General features: G+C 44.5%; 1 protein-coding gene across 1 annotated transcript in view; it reads right to left on the bottom strand.

The window, feature by feature from the left end:
• Nucleotides 1–384: 384 nt before the first annotated feature.
• The window catches only part of MTA2 (metastasis associated 1 family member 2), a 31,635-nt gene continuing 17,044 nt past the window's right edge, over nt 385–14,975 (bottom strand). The window contains exons 2-18 of the mRNA XM_069739939.1: nt 12,173–12,240; nt 11,992–12,085; nt 11,221–11,338; nt 9,453–9,516; nt 9,230–9,347; nt 8,719–8,821; nt 8,526–8,625; nt 6,425–6,613; nt 6,243–6,317; nt 6,095–6,153; nt 5,917–6,014; nt 5,683–5,822; nt 5,303–5,531; nt 5,127–5,216; nt 4,893–5,017; nt 2,867–3,021; nt 385–2,240 (exon numbers count right to left, since the gene is read on the bottom strand). Coding sequence (XP_069596040.1) covers nt 2,072–2,240; nt 2,867–3,021; nt 4,893–5,017; nt 5,127–5,216; nt 5,303–5,531; nt 5,683–5,822; nt 5,917–6,014; nt 6,095–6,153; nt 6,243–6,317; nt 6,425–6,613; nt 8,526–8,625; nt 8,719–8,821; nt 9,230–9,347; nt 9,453–9,516; nt 11,221–11,338; nt 11,992–12,085; nt 12,173–12,240 — 1,994 coding nt within the window. The 3' untranslated portion in view covers nt 385–2,071. The remainder of the gene's footprint in view (nt 2,241–2,866; nt 3,022–4,892; nt 5,018–5,126; nt 5,217–5,302; nt 5,532–5,682; nt 5,823–5,916; nt 6,015–6,094; nt 6,154–6,242; nt 6,318–6,424; nt 6,614–8,525; nt 8,626–8,718; nt 8,822–9,229; nt 9,348–9,452; nt 9,517–11,220; nt 11,339–11,991; nt 12,086–12,172; nt 12,241–14,975) is intronic.

Here is a 14,975-nt window from a genome sequence, read left to right as displayed (position 1 = left end):
AGTATTAGCGTGATCTGATTTCCATGCATGAGAATGGCAGCACAGATACTGAGAACTTATTTTTCCCCATTGCCTCTGTGAGTGTACATCGGACTGCACTCTGATGACATCCAAGTGCAGTCCAATGTTTACAAACACCCATAGACTTGTATGGGTGAATGCGAACAGATTATCGGATGCACTCGCAGCACGTGGAATCGGCGTGAGAAAATAATCGCAGATCTGTACTGCCGAGTGCTATCCCATAAAACATCAGACGGTCACACTGCTGTATACAACGGCTGAGTGCTAAGGCCCAGGAAAGGAAAAAAAAAAAAGAAAAATTATCCACCTTTGGGGAATTTTCTTTTACTTCAATGTATTGGGGCTAAAAAAAAAATAAAAATTTGTAATGGTGTTTTATTAAAAATTTGCACTGTTTGGCTCTTACAGGGCTTTTGTTTTTCTGCATGTTCAGCTTTGATGTGATCTATGGTTATAAATCAGATAATCGGTCAGAAAAAAAAAACCTAAAGAAAAAAAATAAAAAATAAATCCTCTTTGTTAAGACTAACAAATTCTCAAGTAATGGGGCTGTTCTTTCTCAATAAATGTTGGTCTCCGACTGCTGATTATAAGGAATCAAAAAGCACTTAGTCCTTCCCAGGGTCACTGGCGAGTCTCCGCTGTGACTCCCGGGGTTTGACACTGGCTACTGCCATGACGTCAGCACCACAGCCAATGTCAGACCCCAGGAGAAGCGGCAGAGACTCGCCAGTAAACCAGAGGAAGGAGCCCAGAGCGTGGATTATTTCTGTATGTAATAACCTGCAGGCAGAGACCATCAGTTATTCAATGGGGAACAACCCCCTGTAATCATCCTGGAGCCAACAGTAAGCCGCACAACGTGGAGGCTACAGAACGCAAAACCTAGCAATATTTCTTTATGAAACGCAGTAGCAAAAATATCTTTAACCCCAAATACATGCATTTAAAGTGTATTTATGTATATTGTGGCCTCTGTAATACGGCACAAGAAATGGTTAACTGAGATCAATGAAGGTCAGAAGAGAGTACAGAAGTGAAGAAAGCCACGAGCATGGAGGCACCTTAACTAGTGATGAGCGAGTGTACTCGTTGTTCGGATTTTCTCAAGAACACTCGGGTGATCTCCGAGTATTTGTTCGTGTTCAGAGATTTAGTTTTAATCACTGCAGCTGAATGATTTACATCTGTTAGCCAGGCTGAGTACATGTGGGGGTTGCCTGGTCGCTAGGGAATCCCCACATGTACTCAGGCTGGCTAGTAGCTGTAAATCATTCAGCTGCAGTGATGAAAACTAAATCTCCGAACACTAACAAATACTCGGAGACCACCCAAGCAACGAGTACACTCGCTCACCACTAACCTTAACTAAAGGGAAGAGGTGGTCTTGCGTCATTAGCCCCCATCCTGTAGGACCGGTCATACACAACAATGAAGTGATGAAATTAAATCAGAATGAGATTGTGCTGCCGAATTTAGTTCCTAAAATTACTTTGTAATATAATTAAGAGCACCGTTGTAATTAACTTTTTAAAAAAAAAGGCTTTCACATAAATATTATAAACCTATGAAAAGTACTAATGTTTCCGTCCTATATTAATCACACGGCAAGCGCCCACGGACGAGCAGTGCACTTTTTTTTTTCTTATTTTACTGGTGGACCTCATTGTTTCATTGTACAAAAAAAAGCAAAACCTAAAAACAAAATAACAAAAAAATAATAATAATTGGGGACGTAAGCGGAGAGCATTAGCGCTCCCAACAATTACAGAAGGGAGTTAATATGAAGAAAAAATATACATTAAAATAAAAGGACGTGGGTAAAATGAAAGATGGGAGGCGAAAGAGCAAAAACAAGGCCCCGTCGCTGCTAGGTCGGAGAGGTGATATTTGGGAGCTGGATTTCAAAATGGGAGGTCTTCACTCGGGGGTCTTTCTGTCCTCAAGTGTATTGGCCAGTGAGATAAGCACCGAGTGAGCAGTACTGACTAGGAAGGGTGAAGGGGACAGAATTTGTTTTCTACGGATGGTCGTTTTTTTTAGTCCCTTAGTCTTCCAAAACAATTGGTTCACTTGTACTGGCAGGATGGGGTGTTGTGAGGGAGGGCAGGAGCCCCGATGGCCGTGGGGGCAGTGGTAGCTTCAACTTCAGAGGCTGATTGGGACGTCGGGCAGCTCGGCGCATCTCCATGTGTGATAGGGATTTTCTTAAGCATCTGTAAATGGAGAAAATAGACACGTAAAATGCTAAGTGATGGAATAGAAGAAGTCACAGATCATAAAAATCTACTGTAAAATTCCATTATTCCTGGAACATTCTGGTTCAGAAATCCCTTAGAAAAAAATAAATCTTATGTAACAGTAGTAATTATTATTATTATAGTAAGTCTTAGGGAAGAGCCAGGTGACCATATAACTCCGACGAGGATCGCAAAGCAGTGCACGGACTGGCCATCGTTTCTTCAGACCCGAATGCATAGAAATACACACTGTCACGCTCGGGTAGGGAGAGCAGACGGCCCGTCCGAGCATTGCGTTGTGATCCTCGTCCAAATTATACAGCCGATTCTTCCTTTATAGACGCGCTCCCAGAAATACCTGGGGCCTACGTTACCAGTATGGCGACTTACAATGTACGTATTGTGCCGTGGTGGGACTGAGGCACACACCTTTGTATGGACCCCGGAAAACCCAGTAAACATACACCTCGTGATGTGAAAATTCTAAAACTCTGGTGCTTCCCCCAAGGATTCCAGATGATCAGAATTCTACTTTTGCATATGGTTTTCACTTCTGTAGAATCAGGACTCTGTAGGTTGTAAAATACGAGGATTTTAGTCACCTTGTGTCTTTAGTAGCCACAAAAACGACAGGATTAGGGGCATCGGCAAGATTGAGTTTCTGCCTCTTGACATTGGGTTGATTGCTAGAACGGACACCTGATGAGAAGGAACGACCATTGGCAGAGAATGGCGGAACTACCCCCACGCCAGACACCTAAGAGAAGAGGTAGTAGATGACAAATTCATGATTTAACAACTACATATAAAGTAGTAAAGTTAATGGACACAGGACCAGATTACTTAAACAATAATTTGAACAAGTGAACTCATACATTTACACCCATAAACTGGGCTGAGTTGCACAGGAATCATGGTCGAGCATGAGTATACATTCATTGTCAAGGCTCCCGGCAGCTGAAAGATATGGCAAATTTACTAAGAGGTATACGCCACTTCATGAATTTGGCAGATCTTATTCCAGTGCACTATTTATTAAGACTGGCGTGCAAGACGCTATTCTTGATGAAGATTCGGGACCATAATCTTTACCTCTAGTGTGCGTAGCTATACAGTCTGCAAACCATCAGATTCGTCTTTTTGGTGAAGTGGATTTAGTTTCTTTCACTCAGACATCCCCTTTATACTGTATGTTGATGCTTTATAAGGCAGTAGAACTGATAAGATTAAAGTGCTACTCACTCCGGAACTGGAGAGAAGAGGTTGCCGTTGACGTTATGACCTCCACAACGTGCCGAGATGTGGATGATCGGCAGATACCGTGCACATGTCCTATTCTAATGAACCTTACATGTGCACATTACCCGACCAACATGCACGCGTCTCGGCGGGTGTGTGAAGTCGTACCGTCATCAGCTCCGTTCACTTTCAATGTGGAAGTGAGAGTCATATGTTAATGGGAATCTGTCACCCCAAAATTCGCCTAAAAGCTAACGCCACCGGCATCAGGGGCTTATCTACAGCATTCTGTAATGCTGTAGATAAGCCTCCAATGTAACCTGCAAGAAAAGAAAAACAAAGTTAGATTATACTCACCCAGGGGCGGTCTGGTCCGATGGGCTTTGCGGTCCGGGTCAAGCGCCTCCCATCTACATGTGAGGACGTCCTCTTTGCTTCCTGCCGCGGCTCCGGCGCAGGCGTACTGATTTGCCCTGTTGAGGGAGGAGCAAAGTACTGCAGTGCGCAGGTGCTGGGCCTCTCTGACCTTTCCCCGGCGCCTGCTAACTGCAGTACTTTGCCCTCAACAGGGCAGATAAAGTACGCCTGCACAGGAGCCACGGCAGGAAGCAAAGAAGAGGACGTCATCGTATGAAGATGGGAGGCGCTGGACCAGGACCACGACGCCCATCAGACCGGACTACACCGGACCGCCCCTGGGTGAGTATAAAATATAACCGGTTTTTCTTATCTTGCAGGATACATCGGGGGCTTATCTACAGCATTACAGAATACTGTATATAAGCCCCTGATGCCGGTGGCCTTAGCTTATAGGCGATTTTTGGGGTGACAGATTCCCTTTAACCCCTTTACTAGCTGCTTTAACAGACCGGTCCGTCAGTCCTTATCAGTAAATGCAGGCTGCAGTTAAATTGAATGAGCAGCATGATTTAGGGGCAGAGACCCCGATTTCAGTGACGTCACTTACTGGGCTAGTTGCTGTAGTTTTGATAACTTATCTGATGCAGATCTAGCGGTTCTCTGAATGCTGAGCTCTGTATAACTCTGCCGATTGAAAGCTTTCTTTGTACACTGTGCATAGGCAGAAAGGTGCCATTGTTTGGGGCGGGTAGGACTACTTGGCAGCAGGTTTACTAGTCCTGCAGTGATCATACACTTCTAATAAAACAGTGATTCTATGAAAACTACAGCAATCAGCCCAGCAAGTGACATAATTGGAAACCCGGTCTCTGCCCCTACATTATGCGGCTCTCAGATTAGGTAGCAAAAACCTGGTGACAGATTCCCTTTAACAGTATAGGGATATAATATGTATAGCACATTTTATATTTCTTCAAATTTGCATTGAGTGGCTCAGAGGCAATGGGTGGAGCATAACCCTATACTTACTGCTTCAAATGCTCTTTTGGCAGGTAGTACACCAATAGTACTGACTCTACTCTGACTCAGTTGATTACGGTTTATTGGAGTTTTTGTTCCCCGAGGAGTCTTCGGTTTCAGCGGTGCTTGAGCAGCTACGAGAACAGAAAGGTTTATCAGAACATAAAAAGGTTAAAAAGGCCATAAAAACGAGAAAGCAAAAATGGGAAGAAAAAAAAAAAAAAAAAAAAGTTTACTTCTTACCTAGTTCTTTTACAATGGCTGCCAACGGTGGACGCACCAAGGGCGATATTTTCAGAGGAGTTTTAGCTGCTTTCGGTAGTCGAATAGAACCTGGTCAGAGAGGTTGCTACATGGTAAGTTCTCAACAAGTTACAAGGCTAGGAAAAAAAAAAGTCATGATACTTTAGACAACTCACATTCTGCTTTAATGGAATTTGAGTTGATCGGGGCATAGGGTCGCCGTGCGGCTCGCCTAGGCTGCAAGATATCTCTGCACATGCGACGTGCGATGCGGGTTAATTTGGTCGTTTGCAGGAGGAACGTCTGCCGGTTCTTTGCCAAAAGCTTAGCACGGTTTGCACTGGAGCTGTATGGAGACAAGCTCTGAGCTTCAGGCCGAGAGAGATGAGTGCGAGGGTGGGCTTCCTAAAGAGAGAAAAGAATGCTGTCACTGCCAGATGGAGAGAAAATGTTACCCCCTATTACAGCAGTTAACGTCCTCTTCTAAAGTTTGAGAAAGGTTTATTTCTCCTCCTTAGTATGCAAGAGATCGATCTCAGAATGATCAGCGACGTACCCCGATATTGCGAGTTGCGCCTTCAAGTTGCGTTGGCGTTTTAAGTCCTCCATACTTTTTCCAATAAATCCAGCAAGAAGCACAAAGGCGGCATTGCATGTTGGGTGGACCCCATGCATACCACTGTGCCGACACTGTGGCTGTAACAGGGGAAGGGAGATAATATATGAGCAAAAAAACAAAAACAGCATCTGCACAGAGATTAGGACAAATGAAGGTTTGGAGTGAGCTTACTATGGCAGCTTTCACAGGTAAGACCTTTCTGGAATCCGGCTCCATTCAGTCCAGGCTTCGCTCCAACAGAAATAATCTGATTGGGGTTGGGTTTGGTACTAAATGGAAGAACTTGTGTCATTGAAAGCAAAATGCATTCTGTCGTATCACATAGAATACAGAGACGCCCTTCACTCACTAGGTTGGGATGTAGACTTGTTTCAGTTTGCTATCTGCTTCGGCGGCCTTCAGACGTTTCTGCAGGAAGAACCCGAATGGGTAGGATGGCATTTTTAATCCTTGTGTACCAGTTACTTAACAATATTTAGAACATATACACTTCTTACCTGCTGAATGTATCGGTCTGTAGTTTTCCACATATAGTAAAACTGGACAATACTAGCTAGAGACTTCCAAGGCAGCTTAAAAAAAAAAAAAAAACGAGAGGTAAAAAGGGGCATTTAGTTTCTATATTTAAGAGACAAGGTGGGGCTAGAGTAACACAGATCAAAGCAGTCACTGGACTTACAAAGTCTTGCCTAATATCATTGAAATCCTTTCCGTATTTCTCCAAAGCTTCCTCAAACAACATGGCTTCTGATGCAGACCACTCCTCCATCTCATCCCGACACAGGACAGGACCTCCTTGAGGGACAAGAGTAGACATGGCACGGGCAAGATCGTAACCGTTCTTCTGTAGTGTATCCATAGCGTGAAACTAGGGGGAAAAAAAAGCAGAAAAGATCAGCACAAAACTCACTGCATCAGTATTTGCAAAGAAAAACCTAACTTTCTTACTGCCAGGATACTTTTTTCACTTTTGTCTAATACAAATAAAACCTGGATTACAAAATTAAAAAGAAAAAAATAAAATAAATCCATCCATCATCCATATATTTTTGGAGACATCCGAGAATGTCATCCAGCACGTGTAATTATGGGTGCCTTAAGAGGTGACGGACCGATGGTCAGGTGTTTGGAGGATGGCTCTTTGGGGAAAGTACACCCAACCCTGTTCCTGATTCGAAAATTATGGAATAGACTAAGGCAGATTCGTGGGGTTACAGGGTTGACTAAATTCACACCGATATGGTCTAATAACAATTTAAAGGAATTTGAGGCTTTGGGAGGACTGATGGAATGGCAGAATAAGGGAATTTGTTTTGTTCACCAGATAATTTCAGCGGCAAGCATTGAAGTCCTTTTCTCAATTGCAGGAAGAATTTGGTTTGCGATCCACAGGGGTATATCAGTATGCGCAGATGAGGCATGCCTTTAGAGCTCAGAAGAAGAAGGTGGATTTCAGAATTCAGGATGATATTGTGTTGGAGTATGTGTGTGGTGACGGGACTACAAGGGGAGTTATTTCCACTCTGTATAAGGACCTAATGCACACGTTTTTACTAGATTTCCTATAAAGGCGAGAGCTAAGTGGGAGAGGGACGTGGGGCCGATGGAGAATGAAACCTGGGAATCGGTGATGGAGTGGATTCCGCGACTAACCTTGAGTGAACCATATAGACTCTCGCAGTTATATATTCTGCATAGAGTATATAAATCTCCGGATGTCCTATACAAAGCGGGATTGCGTGCCAATTCTGAGTGTCCGAGGTGTGCGAGTGAGAATGCAGGAATATATCACATGATGTGGACGTGTCCTAGGCTGGCTGCTTTTTGGGTGGTGGTTTTGAGCCGGGTTGAAGTAGCGTATAAGTGTAGAGTTCTTAGAGACCCGATAGTATGCGTGCTGGGATATGTGGAAGAAATTGGAGTTGACAATACTTGGAAGGTTGCAATTGCTAGGCTACTCTACATGGCAAGGAAAGTGATAGCACGAAATTGGATTAATGTGGAACCACCTACGAGAAGGGAATTTCTCCAATATGTTCAAAATGGTTTAAAATTGGAAAAGGGGGTGTACAAAAAAAGGGGGAAAATAGATATGTATAATAAGATGTGGTCTCCTTGGCTTGAATTGGAATGAGGAGTATAGACGTCGAGTTTCTTAAGATCTGGATAAGGATAAACTACACGAGGCAGATAATGCCTCAGTGGGGTATAGACTGGGAATGAGCTGTCTTAGGGGGGTGGGGGGTAGTTGGGGTAATGTTGGGGTGTATTGAAATAAGAAAACGTGCATGTGATATAATGCAATGTAAATGACATCCGGATGTTCTTCTTTATTTTGTTAATAAAAATTTATTTAAATAAAAAATTATGGGTGCCTTCATGCAATAAATTAATGTTTGCAGCCAAGAATCTTTTTTTTTTTTTCTAATGGATTCACAGGACCCGGGTCCATCGGCCACGTCAGTAATCTGTATCAGCTGGACAGGAGCCCCGAGATTCGCCTCCTACCTCCCGCAGCTCTTGTCATCAGCCGCCCTGTACTGATCTCATCGCTCCGGCATGAAGCACATGTGATGTCGCGCCAGACCGGCTAATCAAATGAAGAACTGGAGATGCCAAAAGTAAGCCGGTGGTTCTCAGGTTCTCCAGTCCAGCGGCCACAGTTGGCTAACGTGGACGATGGACTGGGTCCTGTGAATCGACTTGCATCAACTCAACATAAATGCAAACAGTGAAACCATAATAGAAGGAAAACCGAAAATGTAAGGGTTCTTTCTAACCAGCGTGATGTCACGAGAAGCAGCTGCGGCACTCATATGTAAGCTCGGCTGTCTTATTGAGCTGCTGCAGTCCAAGGCTCTTGCGAATGTGCCAACAGCTCTAAGGAGAGATCAGGACAATGCTGAGATTTCAATACGCTGCCAAAAACATGAGAGAAGAAATCGCAACGAGCAAGTGAGCGAAACTCTCTACCTAGCAACCACAAGAAATTGGTCAATTTGTCTGTCCGTCAGAGGATTCTCTGGATCCCACACTTTCATTTCCATCTTCTGTTGGTTTCGATTATCAGATTCACCTGAAAGACAACATTTATTAGTCACAGGAAACTGCAGGCCCGTGCAAATAGAACTTAAAGTTCTCCGCTCATTGATTAAATTTGCCAGAGAGGTGTCAAGGTGGTAAAAACAAATAAAAGATAATCTACTAACCCCTGGATTTCGCTCACAGTCTCATCGATTTCTGCCAAACTGGACGCAATCCCATCACTGATCAACTGGTCAGAAAGGGGACCCCAGTAGACAATCAGTGGCCAGTTCACTTATCGGTGAACTTCGAGTCTGGTGGTGAGTGCCGGGGTTTAGAGCAAAGTCCAGGGGACGAGTATATCTTACTATTTTACCACCCTAGCTCCAATCTGCCAAACTGAACAATATAACCCCCTTTACTATCGAGTACATAAAGTTACCCCCATCCAGTGACTTACCCTCTGCTAATTGGTCAGGAATGTCTGCCTGATACTTAGAACCGACCCGTATCTCCCCTTGATCAGCCAGCAGAGTCTTCTGTACTGGATCAAACACCAGCGAGTAGAAGAAACAATCCTAAAACCACAAGTAGGATTAGTAAAAAAAAAAAAACAACAACAAAAAAAAACACATGAGATGCACAAGGAGGAGAGGGATGAAGAAGTGACATGATGCATTTACCTCTTTTTCCAAATACTGACTCAACATGTCAGTCTCATTTAACAGGGTTACACTACATTTCCCCCTGCAGAGAAAAAAAAAATAATGTCAGTGGCAGTCTATGGATTCCACCTGGACAAAAATAAAAATCATAGTCCAGTATGAACTTTCATACATTGCAATCATCTGTTCCTGCCTGCTGCAAGCTTTGTTCTTGTTTTTAAAACAACAAAAGGAAACCAGACAGACCGCATAGTAGTCAATGCGGCCCCTCTGTTTCTGTTTGCATAAATGATGCAACAGATCACTTTTATATTTCCGTTTGTTCCTAAATATATGGAATCTGCCATGATTCCCCATCAGTGGGGCGCTCATTAAACAGATCACTGAGGGTCCAATTCTCTTTTAGGCCATGTTCACACAGTGCGTTTTTTACTGCGGAAACGCAGCGGTTTTGCCGCTGCGGTTCCGCGGCTGTTTTCCATGCAGGGTACAGTACACTGTACCCTATGGAAAACAGGACCCACTGTGCACATGGTCCTGAATTGAAAAAAAAAAAAAAACGCACTGATTAGCTGCGGTAAAAAAAGAAGTACCATGTCACTTCTTTTTGTAAAACAGCAGCGGTTCTGCACCCATAGACCTCCATTGTGAGGTGAAAGCCGCAGTAAAACCCGCAGATGAAAAAAAATATCTGCGGGTTTTACTGCGGTTTGTGGTGCAGAACCGCTGCAGTGTGGCTGCCCCCCCCCGTGCCCCAATCCCACCCCCCCCCCCCCCCCATGCTCCGATGCCACCCCCCCGTGCTCCGACGCCCACCCCCCCCCCCCCCCCCCCGTGCCCCCATCTCCCCCCCTTATACTTACCCGGTCCCGTTGTCCGTCTTCTCCCTGGGCGCCGCCATCTTGCAAAATGGCGGGCGCATGCGCAGTGCGCCCGCCGAATCTGCCGGCCGGCAGATTCGTTACAAAGTGCATTTTGATCACTGAGATATAACCTATCTCAGTGATCAAAATAAAAAAAATAGTAAATGACCCCCCCCCCCCCTTGTCACCCCCATAGGTAGGGACAATAAAAAAAACAAAGAATTTTTTTTTTTTTTTTTCCACTAAGGTTAGAATAGGGTTAGGGGTAGGGTTAGGGTATTTTCAGCCATTTTAACCCTAAAAAAAATCCTAGAAAACACACAGACTCTGGCTAGAAAACTGCATCAAAAAACGCATCAAAAAAGGACCAAAAAAAGGACCTGCGTTTTCTGCCAAGAGCTGCAGTTTTTTAAAAAAAACAGTCCTGAAAAAAAAAGGATGGAAATCAGGAACGTGTGAACATACCCTTAAGCTGCAGATATGAGGTTAATCTGCAGGATAATAGCGCTGTGAACCTACCTGGCGTTAAGACCCCCACTGCTGGGAAGAAAAACTTTATTCCTCCAGCAGCGTTTCGGTTGCAGTCACAGGGGCGGCACTGGCGCAGGTTCAGTCACCGCTCTGTGTATATAACGGCACTGACCGACAGCCGTTCCTAATGCTGAGCTACTGTCAGTCAGTATCGGGACGCGATTACAGCCGCTGTGCTTTATACACAAAGCGGTGACTGAACCCAGGTCGGCATCGCTCCCGTGACTGAAACCTTAACGCTGCCGGCGGGAATAAAATTCATTTCCTCCCGGTAGTGGGGGACTAAGTGCCGACCCAAGGCAGGTCCAGAAACCTATTAACCTGCAAATTAACCACTTTTTTCAGGTGACAGGTTCCCTTTAAAGACTGCAATGCCTTTAACATGCACATACCTGATGTGTGTGGCCGGTAAAGATTCGAACTGACGGGACAGAAAAAGCTCACGGTGTTTCAGCTGGTGTCTCTGTTGTTCGCCCACTGTTGGCTGCTTTGACTCCTCTTCGAATTCCCCTACAAACGGGTGGAAAAATCAACATCAGACTCTGTATAGATATCTATAGGAAGATACCCTGTAGAGAATTTAGAATGACATGGTCTGCAGCATTCACAGCGCTGCAGGCAATCACCAAGCTCAGCGCCCTGAGCACCTGTCGCTCCAGCTCTATTCCTGGCCCAGCGCCGCCTCCTCCTGCTGCTTGACTAATGGCTCCTTTGCCAGAAGTCACACAGCAGAGAGGCTGTCAGTCGTACAGAAGGCAGCACTGAGTGGGGGAATAGAGCTGGAGTGACGGTGGCTTCAGATCTACCGTAGCTTTTCAGCTTCATTGTTATATCAATTCCAACGCTGACTACTCAGGAATGGAGGAACAGACTCGCCATGTAAAGGTATTGCTGGACTCGTCTTTAAAAGATTTCCTTTAGATAAGCTTTTTAGTCATCCACTGCCTTTTAAAAAGCGGTTTTCAGATTTACATAATGGCCGTAGCGTTCACGTGTTCTAGATGAGACAACACCACTGCTTCATGTCAACAAGGCATAGATGCATCGCTGGAGAGCCAAAGGGTAAGTAATGTGGTTTCTATTTACTTTTTTCTTTTTAACATTTTTGGCTCTAGTTAAAACTAACATTCAAAACTGTACAATTCCCACAAACCAGAACTTACTTGCGTTGCTGTCGGCCAAGCTGTTCAGGCTGCTGGAGATGTCTCTGCGACGGAACAGGCAGACCACTTTGGCTTCTACGTTACCATTTGCAGTCTACGATGGAAGAGGGGACGCTTTAGTCAAAAGCCGATAAAAAAAACGTGATTACCCCCTGAATGGATCTAATTGAAGTTCTGTTACCTTATTCAGCTCCTCGATTCTACGGATCAGGTACGGGTTACTGGAGGAGTTTTCAAAATATACATAATCTGCAAACACAACAAAGAATTTCATTAATGGCTGATATAACCTGTGTAACGTATCATACACGAGTGACCGGTATCGGCCGGCTAAAGACACCGACCCTCCGATGTGTAGAGGCTGCCCAACAGTCAGAGAAAAGGAACATTGGGCATGTAGGGATTTAAAAGCCAATAATGTTCCCAGGGAAATAAGGTGCATCTGGGTGTCTGGCAGTGGCCTACTCCACTCTCCCCATAGAGAACCCACAAGCTGTGTATGCCGCAGACAGGGGAGAGCTGCTCTCGCTCCCACGGTCATACCCAAGATTAATTTTCGGGCAGTGCTCGCAGCTTAGCGAGTCTTCATAGCCCGTCGGCTACTAAATGGAGCCAAACACCATGCATAGTTCCCGAATATGGTCCCTTCGCCTCTAAGAGTCTGCCTAAGGGACAATGGCAAAAACCAGTCATACTGGGAGAACTTGCTCCCAGCTAAAAGAACACCTAGAAAGAAAACCCTTAGTGCACGACAATTACAAAAAGGTCTGGGATAAAGACCGATCGATCAAAAATATGAACGAGTCATGTCATAGTAATCAATAAACCCTCACTTAGTATGTGTCCTCCTCTATATAATCCATGGTAGATACAAAATAATAATAGTTAATTAGTCACAACACTAAGAAGGACAGGTGGACTCAGACTATGGAAAAATATAAAAAGCCCAGGTAATACCACATATGGCCTATGAAGCCCGAAGATGTCAGCTATATGTTCCCTGACTGGCAGCGGAGGTTGGCACCCTGGATAACGAGGTTTTGGCGCCCGCGCTCCCCCTCACTTTCCTTATGTGCATCTGATATAGCAAATAATCACTGGCATCTGTACACATAGGAGTCCAGTGGGTGGTGCCAGTAGGGATTGACAGTCTTCCCTGTGCATGCAGAAATAGCTGTCAATCACTAGTAGCACCGCCCACTGGACTCATGTACAAACACAAGGGATTTCAATGAATAAAATGCAAGAAATCTGCATATCATTCAGCTCATTCCATACTGTCCAAAGATAAGAGCGCATACAACGTGACAGATTCCTACCAGAAATGCAAATTTACTAAATCACCACCGCGTTGTTTAGTACAGTCTTACCGACTGCATGGCATGCCAATCCAAAACATGGCGTCTAATCCAGGTGCATGTGACCAGAAATGTCCGTTATTGGCCCCTACTGTATGGGAAACGGGCGTATGTGCAGTGCCGCCGTACATAATGCCTTTCCACGTAGACAGCCGATTGCTGCGTCACCTGCCCGTCCATTAGTGACTATGCTCAGGATTGGAGCGCCGTGGGGGTCTGCGGAGAAAACTGTGCAAAAGAAGACATTGGCTCTGATCGAATTCAGCATTAATTAGGGGTTAATAATGCACTTTCCAGCACATTTGGTTAAATTATAAAGGGGTTACCTATAGAGATGAGCGACCCCGAACTGTAAAGCTCAGGGGTTTCATCTCGGACACCTAGTGTCTGGTGCTGAACTCTGACCTCTCCTAGATATCCACTTTAGTGTTGGGAGATCCAGGCAAAGTCCGGGAGGGGAGAAAGAATATTTTTATAAAACCAACGTTTGGTTCCCCATTCACATTTATGGGGTTCTGGTACCCAGACCGAACTTTGGACTAACGTTCAGTAGAAAGCAATGAACCCAAACTTCCACGCTCATCCCTGGTTATTAACAATCAGAAAGACCAAACATGGCCTAAAGACAGGTGCTGCTCCTGCGGGGGGGAAAAATGAGCAATGTTTCTTACCCTGAACTACTCAGACCATGTGTTTCTACCAGGACCAAAAAAACAAAACAAAAAACAGAATGTCGCAAATGTGCACACCACTGCAAAATGTGATTCACATGTATACCTGAAAATTTAATTTTAGTGTTTTGGATTTTTTTTATTAAAAAAAAGGGGGAAATAACATTATAGCCATTCATACATAATACACATGTCTGGACTGCTCCACTACAGCAGCCTCAAGGCAGATGATAGAAAATTATACAATTTTCTAAAAGCAGTAAACTAAAAAGAAAAACCCCACCGCCATACAGGTTTCACACTTTATTGGAGATCATTAAAAAATATCACAATCAGTATAGTAAGTCGCAATAGGGGGTTGTACATAGTAATATAGGGGGGCTGTGACTTACTATGCTGATTGTGGCATTTTTTAATGATCTACAATAAAGCTTGTTGTTATGGGACACCTGGATTCTCCGTCTATTATCGCTTGGTTTTCCTGCTGCACCTCTGACTTGTCGGATCCCTCTCTACATTTGGGCGAGCTGACTTACACCCCCTTTTTTGACGACTTACACCCCCTTTTTTGACGACTTACACCCCCTTTTTTGACGACTTACACCCCCTTTTTTGCTGACTACACAGGTTTGGTATCGCGTTTTCATACTGATCTGGGGAATAGAGTTGCCAGGTCATTTTTAACAGCGCTATGAGGTCATATGTTTAATAAAAAATACATAATTGTTCTTAGAAGAGACGGGGGGGGGGAGAGAAACAACAGGAGCCTAGCAGACGTGGGTTAATAACGCAGCTACGCAACACTTCCATCTGCAGTTTCCTCTGCGCTTTTCATTAACTAGGGCGACTTCAGCTATCGGCTCTATACCTCGTCTCTGGTGTGGTTACTCCCTAAACTGACATCCTTCATCTTACACTGAGCTAATAAAATGCTCTCCGTTCTGAAGAACCGAGG

Source organism: Ranitomeya imitator, chromosome 9 (genome assembly GCF_032444005.1).
Source record: "Ranitomeya imitator isolate aRanImi1 chromosome 9, aRanImi1.pri, whole genome shotgun sequence".
In the NCBI taxonomy this organism is placed as follows: Eukaryota; Metazoa; Chordata; class Amphibia; order Anura; family Dendrobatidae; genus Ranitomeya; species Ranitomeya imitator.
Note: the sequence above shows the minus strand (reverse complement) of the source record. Positions and strands in the feature narration are given on the sequence as shown.